Source organism: Orycteropus afer, unplaced genomic scaffold (genome assembly GCF_000298275.1).
Source record: "Orycteropus afer afer isolate SDZICR_OR568_19922 unplaced genomic scaffold, OryAfe1.0 scaffold00110, whole genome shotgun sequence".
NCBI lineage: Eukaryota > Metazoa > Chordata > Mammalia > Tubulidentata > Orycteropodidae > Orycteropus > Orycteropus afer.
Genome location: NW_006921697.1, coordinates 7,577,726 through 7,595,562, shown reverse-complemented (window position 1 = coordinate 7,595,562; position 17,837 = coordinate 7,577,726). Strand labels below are relative to the sequence as shown.

Genomic DNA, 17,837 nt, shown 5'->3' with positions numbered 1-17,837 from the left:
TCTTCTGTGTCTGTGTTAATTGGTTTCCCTTTTCTTTGTTGAAGAGGGTCTGTGCAATCCTTCTGCCTAGTTCGCCATCTTGCCCCGCCTCTCCTAGTAACTTCTACTGTTTTTTGAGGGCTTTTTAATCCAGGGCAGGGGCTTTTGTAAACACGTGGAGTTAATGGCAGATAGTTGTTGTTGTGAGGTGCCATCCAGCCAGTTCCAACTCACAGCAAATCTTTATACAACAGAACGAAACACTGCCCAGTCCTGCACCATCCTCATAAACCTTGCCATGCTTAAGCCCACTGCTGCATCACTTTTGTCAATCCGTCTCCTTGAGGGTCTTCCCCTTTTTCATTGACCTTCTACCTTACCCAGCATGATATCCTTCTCCAAGGACTGGTCCCTTCTGATAACAGGACCAAAGTACAAGCGACAACATCTGGCCATTCACACTGCTAGGGAGCATTTCAGCCACACTTCCTCCAAGGCAGATTTGATTGTTCGTCTAGCAGTCCATGGTACATTCCATATTCTTTGCCAACACCACAATTCAAATGCATCAATTCTTCAGTGAATGTTGTTGTTGTTATGTGCCGTCAAGTCGGACCCGACTCATAGCGACCCCTCCTTGGGTTTCCAAGGCAGTATCCCTACGGAAGTAGATTGCCCCATCTTCCTTCTGAGGAGTGGCTGGTGGGTTTGAACCACCAGCCTCCAGGTTAGCAGTCAAGTGCTTTAGGCACTATGCTACCAGAGCTCCTATGAATAAGTCTTCCTTATTCATTGTCCAGCTTTCACATACGTATGAAGTGATTGAAAATACCGTGGCTTGAGTTAGTCACACCTTAGTCTTCTAAGTAAAATCTTTGGTCTTTAGAGACTTTAAAGAGGTCTTTTACTGCAGGTTTGCCCAATGCAATAGTCATTTGATTTCTTACTGCTTCTTCCATGTGCATTCATTGTGGATAAAATGAAATATTTGACAACTTCTACCTTTTCTCCATTCATTATGATGTTGCTTATTAGTCCAGCTGTGAGGATTTTTTTGGGGGGGTTACTTTATGTTGAGGTGTAAGCCATATTGAAATTGTGGTCTTTGATCTTCATCAGTAAGTGCCTCACGTCTTCTTCACTTTCAGCCAGCAAGGTTATGTGCATAGTTGTTTCTCCTTGAGGGTTTAGAACCACCATTGGAAAAGTCCCTGTATTGTTTCAGGAGCCTCTTTATTCTGAATCAGAATGAAGGCTGGTTGGAGTGGAAACCTTCTGTTTATTTTTCAATTTAAAATATTCATTTTCCAATTGCCAGATTTTTTACAATAGTAGCAGAGACTGGTTTTAGTCCATTGAAGGGTTTAAAATTTCTTTTCTCCATATGTCTTTAGAGCTACTGTAATTGAAGAGCCATTACTTTCTTAGCCTTGGCAGTCTGCTTTGTTTCTAAAGTTTGGGCAAGCTCATGAGCCAAACTATTCAATTCAGCAGTGGAAGCAGCCTTCCAATCTAAACCATGTCTTTTAACTAAGGCTGGAATTTCAGGCTTGAGGCCAGATATAAATACTGCATTAGGGGCCCTCCTAGTTCCTTCATCTAAAGGGTCTAACCCAGAATGTTCTGAAAACTTTTAGAATAATCGGGCTTGATAATTATATACACTCTTTCCTTATTTTGTATGCAAGAATTTACTTTTATCCAATCAATTTTTAGGGGAAATGCTTTTGGGATTGCTTTACATAATTTTGGCCCCTATCTTGAGCTTCTGAGAGGAAGGTTTCAGCTGTTGTGCTTTTATCCAAGGCTAAACTATCTTGAGGATATTTCCATTCAGCATATTCTAACCATAATTTTGGCTTCCACAGGACCAACTGACATATGGACTAATTGATATAAATCAGGCAACTCAGGATACCTAAGATTCAATAAGGACTTTAAATTCTTTAGCAAATTTGTAAAGATCCTCACATAATTTTTCCTAGCGACCCCTCCTTGGGTTTCCTAGGAGATATCACTAAGGAAGTAGATCACCCAATCTTCCTTCTGAGGAGTGGCTGGTGGGTTTGAACTGCCAGCCTTCTGGTTAGCAGTCAAATGCCTTAGGCACTATGTCACCAGAGCTCCCAATTGTACTCATGAGGAAACTGTAAATAGACCAAGAGACAGTTGTTCAAAAGTAACAAGGGGATACTGTTTAACTCTTTAACAATGCTGTGTAAGTCCGTGCAAGTCCAGGAAGTAACAGAAATAATTTCTTTAGATTTTCTCTGGTAAGTACTCCATATTCCAGGGGGTGAATCTTAAAAAGGCATTTCAGAAATGGGCTTTGGACACCATTACTTTGGACCTTTAGCAGATTCTTCAAGGGAGAAAGGAAGTTCAGACAGAGTATTTCCAGAGGGTAAGAAGGCAGAAGAGGGTACACAGAAGCAGCTACTGGCAGAGCAGAGGCAACTGCAGTGGGGATGAGGGTAAGCACAGCAGACCTTGACTTTGTAACTGCTTATTGTGCTCTGTTGCTTCAAAAACTATATTCTGCAATTCTTGATTCTGTTTAGTCAGTCTGGAAATAATACCTTGTATAGAGGTCATTTTGCTACTTTGATAACTTTGAGCCACCTTGAGTACCAATTTTAAAGGGTGTCCCATTGCAATTTCTTAATGCAGGAGCCTTTATTTTCCAATTTACTACACAGAAAATTTAACTTAGGAAGATGAAAGATTCCACAAAGTAGCCACTGATCTGTACTGCCTTTGGTTAAGTCATGCCAAGCAGATGGAAACAAACATGTCAAAGAACTGAAATGCTTGTTCATGTAATGAATGGCAGTTCCTGAAGGAGGTTCAGTATTGCCCTTAGATTTGGCATTTCCCATATTCCCAAAGGCAGCACAAAGTTAGCTTCAGAAGCTTTAAACAAAATGTCAAAGCTTTCAGTATTTCAGAACCAGATAATATCCTTAATGAAGGAATGCTGCAGAATTTTTATGGCAGTGTTGTGACCCAGGCTGCGCCCGCTGTTTCTAAGCAGCTTTAAGGTTCTGAGATTTTTAAGAAATGACTGTACGAAACCTAAGACCAAAGGAATTTATGTTCCATTTTATAAAAACAGAAAGGAAAGAGAAAGGCAAATTGAAGTTTCAGAAGTAAATTCACCTTGGAGACCCTTTATGTTACCAAGAGATGTTGTAGTAAAGAACCAGTCTTACACACTGTTAGAAGTGAAAGCAAAGAATTTTACTGAAAGGTAGAGAGATTCACAAATTTGGAGACATATTAGCACCCAGGCAGGGTACTGTAGTGTTCCAACTCAAGATGAGAGTGAGGTTTTTATTGAGTGGAGTAAACAAAGGGCTACTTGCCCGCAGACCTGAGGGATACATGACAAAAAGTTACAAGGGGTTTGTTAAACTACAATTCTTCTTAATATTATCATTTCTGTTTTTCAACCTACTGGCACATGTTGACAAAGGTATTCTTCTTGGATCAAGACATGCAAACACTCTGGACAAATATCTTTTAACAAACAATTCCTCCACAAGCTAAAATCTTGACCCTTGTTCCTTTTGGGTTACAAGCAGTTACGCTTTTACAAGAAGCTGAATTGTCTCTTCAAAGCAGCAGCAGCAGAGATTTTAGGCCAAACTTCAGTTTGATTAAAAATAGAGTTTAATTTAGATCTAGGGGCAGTCATTTTAGTCATCCCAAGTGCTTCAGTTTTGGGGTTCACTTACACAGCACTCTATCTTCCATGCCTAGCACAGTGAACGTTGGGTGGTTTAATGCATGAATGAATTGGGGCTGGATCAAGACTGGCTTTGCACACCTTATCTCAGGCAGAGAATGCACACAGGGAAGTACTGTGGAAGAGGTCAGTCAGTTGGTATGCCATCTGGAAGGCTGGGGAAAAAGCTGTTGTCTGAACCGAGCTGAGTAGGGTGGAAGCAGAAAATAAGCTGATGACAGGAGCCAGGGAAAGGAGGATGTGAAGGAGAGAGATTGAGAGAAACCACAGTAGACTCTGGTGAAAATAGAAGAACCAGTGAAAGGTCAAGCAGTCTGGGTTCTGTCCTCTCTTGAAAAGTTTCCCTTTCTGGATGACCTCAGAGAAGTCTCAGAACTACCAAGGATATACTCTTCCCATCCCTGGTGCAAGCTAAGACTCTGAGAGATAATGGTACTCCCAGTAGCATTCATGAGAGCAGTTGGTTCCAGGAACCAAATAATCACAACTGACCTTATATACCACAATGCTTTACTGTTTGTTTTTTTAAAAAAACAACCAACCAACCATTTGCCTGTTGCCATTGAGTATATTCTGACCTGTAGCATCCCTATAGGACAGAGTAGAACTGCCCCATTCTGTTTCCAAGGCTGTAATCTTTATGGGAGGCAGACTGCCACATGTTTCTCCCATGGAGCAACTGGTGGGTTAGAACTGCCAACCTTTCAGTTAGCAGCCAAGCCCTTAATCACTGCACCACCAAGCCTCCTTTTCTTTACTTTTTACACAGTGCTTTTTCATTCATTCATTGCTCTTCACCATTCATATTTACTGAGAGTCAGGCTCTGTGCCAGGCCCTGTGGCATACAGGGAGAAAAGACAGACAAGGCCCTGCCCACATGGAGCTTACTGTCCAGGGAGCCCTACCAGTCTAGTAATTGTGCTTCAGCAGACAGGAACTGAAACCCCAGCATGGGTCTGGCCCCATCTGTGCCAGAGATACACAGATGAGGAGGAGTCAAGCTTCCCACAATCTAATGCAGAGGAGAGAGAGACAGAGAGAGAGAGAGAGAGAGAGAGACTGACTTGCCTCCATTAAGCCTTAAGGGTTTGATAGTGAACAAAGAGCTGAAGAAACACAAAGGAAATGAGGCATTTTGCTTGGGGATTTCACTCTAAACTGCCAAGGGGTTGAAGGAGGATTTTTTCTCTAGGTTGTGAAGAGAAATAAGGGCACCCCAGGAAGAGGGATTAGCAGGATCAAAAGCTCAGAAGTGGGAAAGGGCAGGGCATGCTCAAGGCAAAGGACAGAGTTTGGTGTGATGGAGTGTAAGAATTAATGATTAAGATGAAGAAAGTAGGGAAAGGAGAACAGAAAGATAGGTTACAACCCCATTGTGAAGGACAGACTAAGGAGTTTTAGTTTTTCCACATAAGTAATGGGAGACTTTCTTGTAAGAGAGAAAGGTTTTTACAATGGAAGTAACAGGATCAGGTCATGCTTTGAGATGGTAACTGGGAGAAGGGTAAAGAAATTTCCATGTAGGCCTACTCCTGGCAGCAAAATAGTGATGATGATGATGATGACGGTAATTAACTTTCCTGGGATTAATTATGTGTAAGACACTGTGCTGAGTGCTTTCTAGGCATCACCTCATTTTATCCTCACCGTAACCATATGAGGTAGGTATTATTATTATACCTAATTTACGGTTGATGAGGAAACTGAGACACAGAGCAATTCAAACACTTGCCCAAGGACACAGCCAGTAGGAGGCTGAACCTCTAGCCAAGGTTGTTCTGACTCCAAAGTCCTTGCTCCTATCCACCAGGCTACTTTGCCTTCTCACTGCAATTTCTTGTAGGTAAATTCACCTGCATTGAGGCTCGGTTCCACCTGGAGAGGCAGATGGGCTACTATCTGATCCAGATGTACATTCCCAGCCTACTCATTGTCATCCTCTCATGGATTTCCTTCTGGATCAACATGGATGCGGCTCCAGCCCGTGTGGGCCTGGGCATCACAACTGTGCTCACTATGACCACCCAGAGCTCAGGCTCCAGAGCATCCCTGCCTAAGGTAAGTTCTACTGCCCAGGAGCACAGACACCTGGACAGATAAGGAAGGGACCCATCTTCCCACTCTGCCTGAGATAAATGTAGCACAAGAAATTATTCAGTATATTTTTATCTATTACACTTTGCAGGATCCAGCATTCTGATCCATCAAACTTCCCACCAGACTCAACATTATGATCTATACAGACTGTCAGGCACATATTCTGCTTCATTTACTATTAATACTCAACTCCATATTTTCCTCCCTTTCAATAAACCAAAAAAAAAAAAAAAATTCACTGCCATGATGTCATTCCCAACTCACAGCAACCCTTACTTGTGTTTCCAAGGTGGTATCACTGCAGAAGTAGACTGCCCAACCTTCCTTCTGAGGAGTGCCTCATGGCTTTGAACCACCAGTTCTGGTTAGCAGTCAAATGCCTTAGGTGCTATGCTACCAGAGCTCCCTCCCTTTTAATGTTAGGTGCAATATTTCTGCTCCTTTCACCATTAATGGTAAGTACTTCATGTTGAGGTCTCCAAGACCACCCCCACATTCAGAGATTTGTTAGAAAGACTCACAAACCTCAGAATGTAGTTGTTCCTATAAGATTTATTGCAACATCATAGTATGTATGCATAGCAAATCATAAGGAAAAGGACACAGATACAGCCTGGAGAAATCTATCTGCAGTCTTCCTTATTCTCTCCCTCCCATCAGGAATGACACAGAGAACACTTTTTCCTCCAGCAATGAAATTGCAATAACATGTGTGTGATATTTCTGCCCAGAGAAAGCCATTTGAGGCTCAGCAGCCAAAGTTTCAATTTTTTGCCCATAGAATCCTTCAATATTGCAACTCAAGACTTGAATTTTTTCCTCAGTTCTTTCAGCTTGAGAAATGCCAAGCATGTTTTTCTCTTTTGGTTTTCTAACTCCAGGTCTTTGCACATTTCATTATAACAGTTTACTTTTTCTTCTTGAGCTGCCCTTTGAAATTTTCTGTTCATCATTTCTTCCATTCACTTTAGCTATTCCAATTATAAGAGCAAATTTCAGAGTCTCTTCTGACATTCATCTTGGTCTTTTCTTTCTTTCCTGTCTTTAGCTTTCCTTTTTCTTTCCTTTTGCTTTCTTCAAGTATGATGTCCTTGATGTCATACCATAACTCATCCAGTCTTTGATCATTAGTATTCAATGACTCAGATCTGTTTTTCAGATAGTCTCTAAATTCAGGTGGGATATGTCTTACTTTGGCTCATGTGGACTTTGTCTCAGCTTCAACTTGACCTTGCATATGAGCAATTGATCATCTGTTCCACATTCAGCTCCTGGCCTTGTTCTGAATAATGATAATGAGCTTCTCCATCGTCTCTTTCTGCAGATGTAGTCGACTTGATTCTTTGTATTCCATTCACCAAGGTTCATGTGTATAGTCACCATGTTGCTAAAAAAGTATTTCTAATGAATAAGTTGTTGGTCTTGCAAAATTCTATCATGTGATCTCCAGTATATTTCTACTACCTATGCAATATTTTCTAACTACTGATACTTCTTTGTTTCCAACTTTGCATTCCAATCACTAGTGATTATCAATGTATCTTGATTGCATATTTGATCAACTTCAGACTGCAGAAGTTGGTAAAATTTTTCAGTTTCTTCATCTTTGGCATTAGTGATTGGTGTGTAAATTTGGATAATAGTCACATAAATTGGTCTTTTTATAGGCATATGGATATTATCCTATCACTGATCGTGTTGTATTTCAGGACAGATGTTGAAGTGTTCTTTTTGACAATGAGTGTGACGCTGTTCTCCTCAATTTATCATCCCCAGCTTAGTAGACCACATGATTGTCCGATTCAGAATGGCCAAACCAGTCCATTTTAACAGTCTAATTGGGCAATCCTACTTCTGTCGTGATACTGCCTCGGAAACCCAAGGAGGGGTCGCTATGAGTCAGGGCTGACTGGATGGCAGATAACAACAACAACAAAATGCCTAGGATATTGATCTAAAAGTGTTCCATTTCACTTTTGACCATTTCCAATTTTCCTGGATTCATACTTAATGCATTTCACATTCTGATTATTAATGGATGTTTGCAGTTGTTTCTTCTCACTTTGAATCATGCCGTATCAGCAAATGAAGGTCCTGAAAGCTTTAATCCATCCACATCATTATTTTGAATGCCTTCTAACCTAAAGGGCTCATCTTCTGGCATTAAGCAACATCATGATAAACAAAGAAATATTGATGTTGTCAAGGGTTTCATTTTGCATGGATCTACAATCAACACCCATGGAAGCAGCAGTCAAGAAATCAAATGACGTATTGCATTGTGCAAATCTGCTGCCAAAGACCTCTTAAATGTGTTAAAAAGCAAACATACCACTTTGAGAATTAAGGCTCCTGACCCAAGCCATGGTATTTTCAATCACCTCATATGAACATGAAAGCCAGACAATAAGTATGGAAGACTGAAGATGAATTCATGTATTTGAATTATGGTGTTTACAAAGAATATTAAATACACCATGGACTTCCAGAAGAATGAACAAATTTGTCTTGGAAGTACAGCCAGAATGCTCCTTAGAGGCAAGGATGCCAAGACTTTGTCTCATGTACTTTGGATATGTTATGAGGAATGGACCAGTCTCTGGAGAAGGTCATTGTGCTTGAAAAAGTAGTTAGTCAGCAAAAAAGAGGAAGACCGTCAACGAGATGTTGACACTGTTAACACAGTGGCTGCCACAATGGGCTCAAGTAATGATTGTGAGGATGGCAGAGGACTAGGCAGTGTTTCATTCTGTTCTACATAGGGTTTCTATAAATTGGAACCAACTCAATGGCACCTAACAACACCATCATCACCCAAGGTTTTGAGGACTAGTCATGTAGGCCCCATTTACCTAGCACATATGAAAATGTCAGGCTTCTAGAAGGAAAGCAGATGTTCCACATAAGCCATATTTTTTGCAAAGTTTATGCAGAGTTAGAGAAGGATGGGTGCCCCAAAAAACAGCCAAGGACCACTCCCAAAAGCAAAGCTTTCAAAGGGTAGCAGCCTCATGCATGCTATGGTAACCCATTTGTACACATACTTCAACTTGCTTCTTTCTTCTTTACCAAAACATTCTGCCACATTTAGAACTAGCTCTTGAACCACATTCTGCTACATTCACTATTAACAGTAGACACAGCATTTTGATTGATTCACTATTAATGCCAGCATATACATTCTGCTCATTCACCCTCATGCAAGACACAACATTCTGTTCCATTCACTTCTAACTCCAGACACAGCAGTGCACTTCATTCATTACTAACTCTAGACACTGATTCTCTTGCAGTCACCCTTACAAATAAATGCAACATTCTGTTCCTTTCACTATTAACACTAGACCTCTCATTCTGCTTAATTCACTTTTAAGACTAGACATAATGTTCTGCTTCATTTACTAGTAATGCTAGACACCATATACTACTCTATTCACCCATTTTGACAACATTCTGCTCCCCTTACTATTAATGCTTGATGTGTCATTCAGTGTTACTCCCTTTTCATGCTAGGCACTGCATTCTATTACATTCACTGTTATCTTACAAGCCACCTTCTGTTCCACTTGCTCAACACTAGACACAACATTCTGCTCCATCTACAATGAATGCCAGACACCAGATTCTTCTCCCTTCAGTCTTACACTAAACACAACATTCTGCACCATTCCTAATCAATGCTTTGCTTAACATTCTGTTCCATTCACCTTTATTTTTATACATTAAATTTAAAAGAATATACAATGAATATCCTAAGACTCTTTACTTAAATTCACCAATTGTTATCATTTTTCTATTTGCTTTAGTGATAGATAGATACCAAACTCACTGCCCTTGAATCAATTCCAATTCATAACAATCCTACAGGACAGAGCAGAACTGCCCCATAGGATTTCCAAGGCTGTAAATCTTTACAGAAGCAGAATCCTTCACCTGTCTCCTGCAGAGCAGCTGGTAGGTTAGCAGCCCAATGCCATAGACAAGATATAGATAAATGCAATTTTTGCTGAATCATTTGAAGCCTATATACATCATGACAATTCACCTCTAAATAAGGAATAGTACAATGGCATTATCATATTTTTAAAAATTAGTATTGTTTCAATAATATCATCTAATATAGAGCCCTTATTTAAATATTTCCAGTTGTCCATAAAATGTCTTTTATATTTATGGTGAGAGATCCAATAAAAAATCAAATCAAGATTCATATTGCCTGTGGTTGCTTATTTTGCCTCTTAATCTAGAGCAGTCTCCCACTGATTTTTTTTTTCCATGACATTGTTGCACTAACTTTTAATGTGAGGGAAAACATTCTACTTCATTTACCATCCACACTAGACACCACACTATCTATTCTCCTTTAGGATAGAATTCAACAATCTGCTCTTTGCAGTATTAACACTAGACCTCATATTCTGCTACATTCCCTATAAACACTAGAAACCAAATTCTCTATTCACTATTGACACCTAACAACACATTCTGCTCCATAAAGTTCTAATGCATATATAATATTCTACTTCCTTCTTCTTATGCTAGACTCAACATTCTTCTTCCCTCATTGTTAACACCAGTCTCAATATTCTGCTTCATTTACTATTAATATTCAATTCCTCATTCTTTTCCATTTATTTTTTAAGTGTATAATTCAGTGGGTTTTAGTACATTTGCAAAGTTATACAATCTTCACCACCATCTAATTCCAGAAAATTCTCATTACTCAATAGATAAACCCTGTATCATCAGCAGTCATCCTCCATTCTCTTCTCCCCTCAGTTCCTGGCAACAACTAATCTACTGTCTATCTTTGGATTTCTGAATATCTCATATATATAAATGGAATAATACAATATGTACGTTTCAGGTCTGGATTCTTTTAACTTAACATAATACTTTCAAAGTTTATCCATATAGTACATATCAGTACTTCATTGCTTTTTTTATGGTTGAATAATATTCCATCCTATCGATATACCACATTTGGTTTATCCATTCATCAGTTGATAGGCATTTCAGTCATTTCCACTTTTTGTTTATTATGAACAATGTTGTTATGAATATCCCTGTACCAGTTTTTTTGTGGATATATGTTTTCAATTCTCTTAGTATATACCTAGGAGTAGAATTGTTGGGTCATAAGGTAACTGTCTTGGTTCTCTAGTGCTGCTATAACAGAAATACCACAAGTGGGTGGCTCTAACAAACAGAAATTTATTCTCACACAGTTTAAGAGGCTAAAAGTATGAATTCAGGGCACCAGCTCTAGGGGACGTCTTTCTCTCTTGGCTCTGGAAAAAGGTCTTTGTCTTCTTTCAGCTCCACTTTCCAAGCCCACTAGGACAGCAACTCTGCTTCTTTAGCTTTGGGTGGCCCCATTCTCCTACTCCAATTAAGTGGTGACCCCAACCCCTAGGCCTTACCAGGCCTTGTTCTTCTGTCCCTTGGGCATAGCAACCCCACTCCTTCAGCTTTGGGCAACAGATCTGGCCCCATCCCCCTGGAACGCATTAACAGCAACCCACACTCCAGAACTGATTCAGTGAAGACCTCATTGAAACCTAGGAGGCATGACCCCACCCTTTGAAACCCTAGAGGCTGTGGCTCATCCTTTGAGATCCTGGAGGTTGTGGCCCTACCCTTAGAAACTAAGGCAGCTCTGCTTCCTATGCTCCTTATCTTTTCAGCTTCTACTTCCTGGTTCTTTGACCTCTTGGCCCCTCAGCCCCTTGGGCCTCTTAGGCCAGCCCAGACTCCACCCTGCTCCAACAAGTATCACAAAGCTCTTTAGCTCTACCAGTAAGTGCCCACAGGCACCCCACAATACCAGTAAGCCTCAGCCCAAAGGCACTCAGCTCTCTTACTTCGTAGGTCAGAAAGCCTATCTCCATCAACAAAACTTGAAGGCAACCACTCTGCCAACAAGTCTCCTGCCTGAAGGCGCTCAGCTGTCTGGCTCCATGGGTCAGCTGTTGTGCCTTCTTGTGCCAGTCTCTTGGTTCTGCTGCCACCATCTCTCTGCCACTGCTTCTTGCTATCTGCGCTGTCTGTGGTGTTACAGCTTTCCTCACTTCCTTCTCAGCCCTCACCAGAATTGTCTTTGACATCTATAATTCCACCAATAGTCTCTTTGAGGCAATCTAGCCTTTTACTATTCTAAGCCCCTTAAAACTCTTCCAGCTTCTACTCATTATCCAATTCCAAAACTGCTCCCACATTTTAGGTACCTGTTAGAGAAGCACCCCACCCCTGGTACCAAATTCTGTCTTCATTATCAAACACTGCTATAACAGAAATACCACAAGTGGGTGGCTTTAACAAAAAGAAATGTATTCTTTCACAGTTTAGGAGGCTGGAAGTCTAAATTCAGGGTGCAGTTCTAGGGGAAGTCTTTCTCTGTCAGCTCTGAAGGAAGATCCTTGTCTCCTTTCAACATCTGTAGGCCCAGGATTCCTTTGAGATCTACACGTGTCTTGGCATCAATCTTCGTGATTCTAGGAGATTCTCGGTAAAGGTACCCTGAGTCCAATGGATGTGCTCAACTCCTGGCCCTTCTTTCTTCGTAGTTAGGTCCCTCTTTCTGCTCACTTCTCTCTCCTTTTATCTCTTGTAAGATAAAAGGTGACACAGTCCATATCCCAGGGAAACTCCCTTTACACCAGATCAGGGCTATGACATGAGTTAGAGTGTTGCATTCCACTCTAATCCTGCCTCACGAACATAACAAACAAAATCTAATTCTTATTTACATGACCTAATCCTGCCTCATTATCCACAGGAACAGGTTAGGGTTACAACACATAGGATAATTACATCAGATCACAAAATAGAGGACAATTACATAATACTAAGAATCATGGCCTAGCCAAATTGACACATACTTAAGGAGGACACAATTCAGTCCATAAGAGTAACTAAACACTTAACTTTTTCAGGAACTTGAAAACTGTTTTCAAATAGCTGTGCCATTTGAAAATCCCATCAGGGTTCCAATTTTTCCACATCCTTGTCAATATTTCTTATTGTCTATCTTTTTTATTAGTCATCCTTCTGGGTGCGAAGCAGATTGCTTTGTGGTTTTGATTTCCGTTTTCTTAACAAGTAATAATGTTGAGCATCTTTTCAGGTGTTTACGGGTCATCTCTATATATTCTTTGTAAAAATGTCTTTTCAAATCCTTAGCTTATTGTTTTAATTGGGTTATTTCTCTTTTATTGTTGAGTTGTGATAGTTCTTTAGTCTATTTTTATTTTCTGGATATTACACCTTGATGAGATATATGATTTCCAAATATTTTATCCCACTGTTGTATTTTCACTTTCATAATAATGTCCTTTATAAACAAAAGTCTTTAATTTTTGTGAAGTCCAATTCATCTATATTTTTCTTGTTGTTGTTGTTAGGGGCCATCAAGTCAACTCTAATTCATAGCGACCCTGTGTACAACAGAGAAACACTGCCCGCTCCTACACCAGTCTCACAATTCTTGCTATACTCGAGCCCATTGTTGCAGTGACTGTGTCATTTCCATCTTGTTGAGAGTCTTTCCCTTTTTCCCTAACCCTCCACTTTACCAAGCATGATGTCCTTCTCTAGCGAATGGTCCCTTCTGACAAACTGACCAAAGCAGGTGAGATGAAGTCTGCCCATTATTGCTTCCAAGGAGCATTCTGGCTGTACTTCTTCCAAGAAAAATTTGGTAGTCCATGGTATTTACAGTATTCTTCACCAACACCATAATTCAAAGGCATCAACTTTCTTCAATTTTATTCAATAACCAGCTTTCACTTGCATATGAGGCAACTGAAAATACCATGGCTTGGATAAGGTGCACCACAGTCTTCAAAGTGACATCTTTGCTTCGTAACACCTTAAAGGGGTCTTTGCAGCAGATTTGTCCAGTGCAGTACGTCTGATTTCTTGACTGCTGCTTCCTTGGGTGTTGATGGTAGATCCAAGTAAAATGAAATCTTTTCTCACTTGATCATTGTGTATAATTCTTTTAATACGTTTTTGAATTCAGTTTCTTAGAAATTCATTGAGGACTTTTGCATCTCTATTCATATTGGTCTGTAGTTTTCTTGTGAACTTAGGGACTTCTTAATTCTCCCCTGGACATGCACTCAGCCCTAAACATGCATGTGGCCTTCTAAATTACCAAAAATTTGTCAGAGCTTTTCAAACCCCTCTTGAATTTCTCATTCCCAAGCTTTTGCTTTTTCATTAATATCTTGATTTTTTTTTAAGCTAACATCATAAAATATAAAAATTTCATCTCATATTAAATAACATTAAAATTGTATTCATTAAAAAAGATTCTATTTGATGCAGCCAATTATTCTATTATTATAGGTCTGGCTTAATACTCACAGTTCTTCTCTTTAGCTCCCTAAGTTACTATGTTGTTGTTGTTGTTATGTGCCGTTGAGTCGGACCCGATTCATAGCAACCACTCCTTGGGTTTCTGAGGCAGTATCACTACGGAAATAGATTGCCCCATCTTCCTTCCGAGGAGTGGCTGGTGGGTTTGAACCTCCAGCCTTCTGATTAGCAGTCAAGTGCCAGAGCTCCCTAAGTTACTATGAATGTATAAAAAAATGGTTGCCAGCTTTTCTTTTAAGCTTTTTTGTTAGCCTGTTGCTTGACTCAACTCTTATTTACTGCCTCAGGAAACCACAATGTTCAACAATTGCTGTTTTCCAAAAATGCCCCCAGAGAAAAGAGTGTTCATGCAGAGTTTGTTCCAAATCAAGTCAAATAAAGACAGTATTGTGAGTGAGGTCTTCCAAGTAACCACCAGACAGGTCAAATAACAGCAACTCTCTGGCAATGGAGCTTTCAGGTTTCCAAGTGTTTTCTTTCTCATCCAGTGGCTGCCAGGCTATTGGTTTTCAAGGCTGCCTCAGAGCTGGGGAAGGAAGGATAGTAATGAAGCAAATTAAAATGGCATAAAACTCCACAAGAAAACACATGGCCACATAAAAGCCTGTACATGAATGTTTATAGCAGCATTATGTATATAGTCATAGTAGCCAAAAGGTGGAACCATCCCAAATGCCCATTAACTGACAAATAGGCAGACAAAATGTGGTATATCCATACAATGGAATATTATTCAACCATAAAAAGGATACATGCTACAACATGAATGAGTTTTGAAAACATTATGCTGAGTGAAAGAAGCCAGTCACAAAAGACCCCATGATTTAATTCATATGAATGTCCAGAACAGCAAAATCTATAGAAACAGAAATTATATTAGTGGTTGCTTAGGACTTCAGGTATGTGGGAGGAGATGGAGGGCATGGAAGCGATAGCTAATTGGTATGGGTTTTTTGTTTTGTTTTGTTTTGTTTTGTATTGAGGTGATGAAAAGGTTCCCAAATTGACCATGGTGATGATTACACATACCTGTGAATATACTAAAAGTCATTGACTAATATACTTTAAATGGGTGAATTGTGAGTACATAAATTATATCTCAATAAAATTGTTAAATAAAAATGCCACAAAGCCTGCTGTTCTTTGAGATTCAGCCAACTTTCTTGAATCAACTTTCACTAGATTACCAAAAACCAATGGTTAATGTCTGAAAAAGTTGATTCCAACAACTTTTATCAGTGTTCTTACTGCTTTTATGGAAGGGAAAATTTTGAAGGTTTTTACAGTGTTATTTTTGCTGATCTTCCACTTCTAACATCAGGTACAACATTCTGATCATATCATCCTTAGAATAAATACAACATTCTGTTACATTACCTGATAATGCTAGACACACAATACACACCAATCTTTTCTCTTTTAGTACTTTATATTTAGGTTCCACTTTCTGTTTTCCCTACCATTTTGTCCAGTCTGCTTGATGCATTTTCTTCTGCTTTCCTCCACATCTTTCATCCTCATAGCCCATCTGAGGAGGCTGTCAGCAGTGGGTGATGGGAGGAGTTAATGAAGAGCAGAAAACTCCCACTGTACTCAATATGCCACTCTCCTTTTCTGCCCTCACCTCCCTGTGATCCCTCCCTTCCTCCCCACCCCAGGTGTCCTATGTGAAAGCCATTGACATTTGGATGGCAGTGTGCCTGCTCTTCGTATTCTCAGCCCTGCTGGAGTATGCTGCTGTCAACTTTGTGTCTCGGCAGCACAAAGAGCTACTTCGATTCAGGAGGAAGAGGAGACATCACAAGGTAGGCCTTTGGGTCACTGCCTAAGAAGGGACAGCGGGTGGTAAATGGAAGTTTCAAGCAGCCTTGTCTTACAATAGTTACTTCACTAGATCATGCTTCTCAATGGGTGAGGCAGGCAAGAATAAGGATTAAAGTCCTAGCTTCCTCTTCCATAAATAATGCCCTGATCTTCCAACCCTAACACCACTACAGAAATTATCAGGTTACACCTGAAAACAGAATTGATGGAGTAAATGCTGGTGGGGCAAAGATATTAACTTGGTGATAAACCCTGAAAATGGTTCACGGAGAGATGTCTATTGTTTTATTTCTACAAAGCAGCTTTAGTTCATTGGGCTTGGTTCTGAAAGAGAATTCCACTGCAAACGGTATGATCTTAGAGTAGAATGCCCAGATTTTAGATCCCCTTGCTTCATACTTCCATGAAAAGGGCTACAAGCAGGATCCTCCCCAAGAGTGAGTTCTCTCACATTAAGAGGGGTTGAACAACTAATGAACAAAGGAGAGGCCTTCCAACCAGAGTCTGCCCTCAAGTCTTTCTAGTGACAGATTAGAGCAACCAAGGACTCATACAGTATGATCCGCACATCCTTACCACACACCTGCCATACACCAATGTCCTACAAGCTTTGGGTGGGCCACTGTAAAACAGCTGCCTATCTAGCTACAATTTACTATGACAAAGGACTCCACCTCTTCAGCTGTCCTTGGTATGCAAATACAAGTTGTTCTTTCTGGGCCCAACTTCTCTGTAAAATGGGCAAAAGAGGCATAATGGAGGACTGGTGAGAATTAAGTCAGGAGATGACAAAGTAGTTTATAGTTTCGTTCCTATTATAGGGGTGCCTGGTTTTAAATTTATTACCATCAGTATATTTCTTAAGCATTAGCAATAAAATTTGATTAACTTCTGGCAATTTACTGTAGTCAGAAGACAGACTTTCCCAGACAGAAAATGTCCATTGGGGTTAAGATAAACTATCACTATGCTTCTAAACCTACATTGGAAGAGGGAACTATCTTGCATGTAGCAAACTAGACAAGACTCTGGTAGCATAGTGTCTAAGGCACTTGACTGCTAACCAGAAAGCTGTTGGTTCAAACCCACCAGCCACTCCTCAGAAGAAAGGTTAGGCAATCTACTTCTGTAGTGATAACACCTCGGAAATCCAAAGAAGGGTCACTATGAGTCGGGTCCAACTCAACAGCACATAACAACAACAAAAACAGCTTTAATCTGTCCATTTTGTCCATTAAATACTTTGCCTCTTACTCTTAAAAAAAACTAAGCCAAAAACTGGTCAAATAAAACTGTCTCTGGGAATTATTTTTACTTTTCCCTTTTTCTCCATGGGTTATCTGCTTTTAATATTTGCTTTCGCTAGAAGAAGGTGAACACATTTGTCAGGGAGCTACTTCCTTGGGAAGACTATGTCTGAAATCTCTAGGTAGCATGGAGTTACCATATATAGCAGCAGATTGTACACTGCACAACTCTAGGGGCATCATTTGCATAGACTACAATGTGAATGGAGCCCTCTGTAGATATCCAGGTATGGTGGGGCTATAATATTTCAAAGAGTTGCTTCCATCCTCCTCAAAGGCTAGAGGAAAACAAAAGCTTTTTCTCAGGATGCCTAAAGTGTGAATAGTTCACTGTTGTTGTTGTTATTGTTGTTGTTAGTTGCCCCGACTCATAGCAACCCCTCCTTGGGTTTGTTATAGGGCCTCTTAACAAATCTATCCAGATGTGTTTGTCCTGTTCAGTTCCCTACTCACTCTCACATCATGTTTGGGAAGGATTTTTTTTTTTTTTTTTTTTTTT

General features: G+C 40.1%; 1 protein-coding gene across 1 annotated transcript in view; it reads left to right on the top strand.

The window, feature by feature from the left end:
• Positions 1-17,837, top strand: part of GLRA1 (glycine receptor alpha 1) — a 173,870-nt gene that overhangs the window by 150,639 nt on the left and 5,394 nt on the right. Inside the window, exons 7-8 of the mRNA XM_007943644.2 lie at positions 5,572-5,786; positions 15,866-16,012. Coding sequence (XP_007941835.1) covers positions 5,572-5,786; positions 15,866-16,012 — 362 coding nt within the window. The remainder of the gene's footprint in view (positions 1-5,571; positions 5,787-15,865; positions 16,013-17,837) is intronic.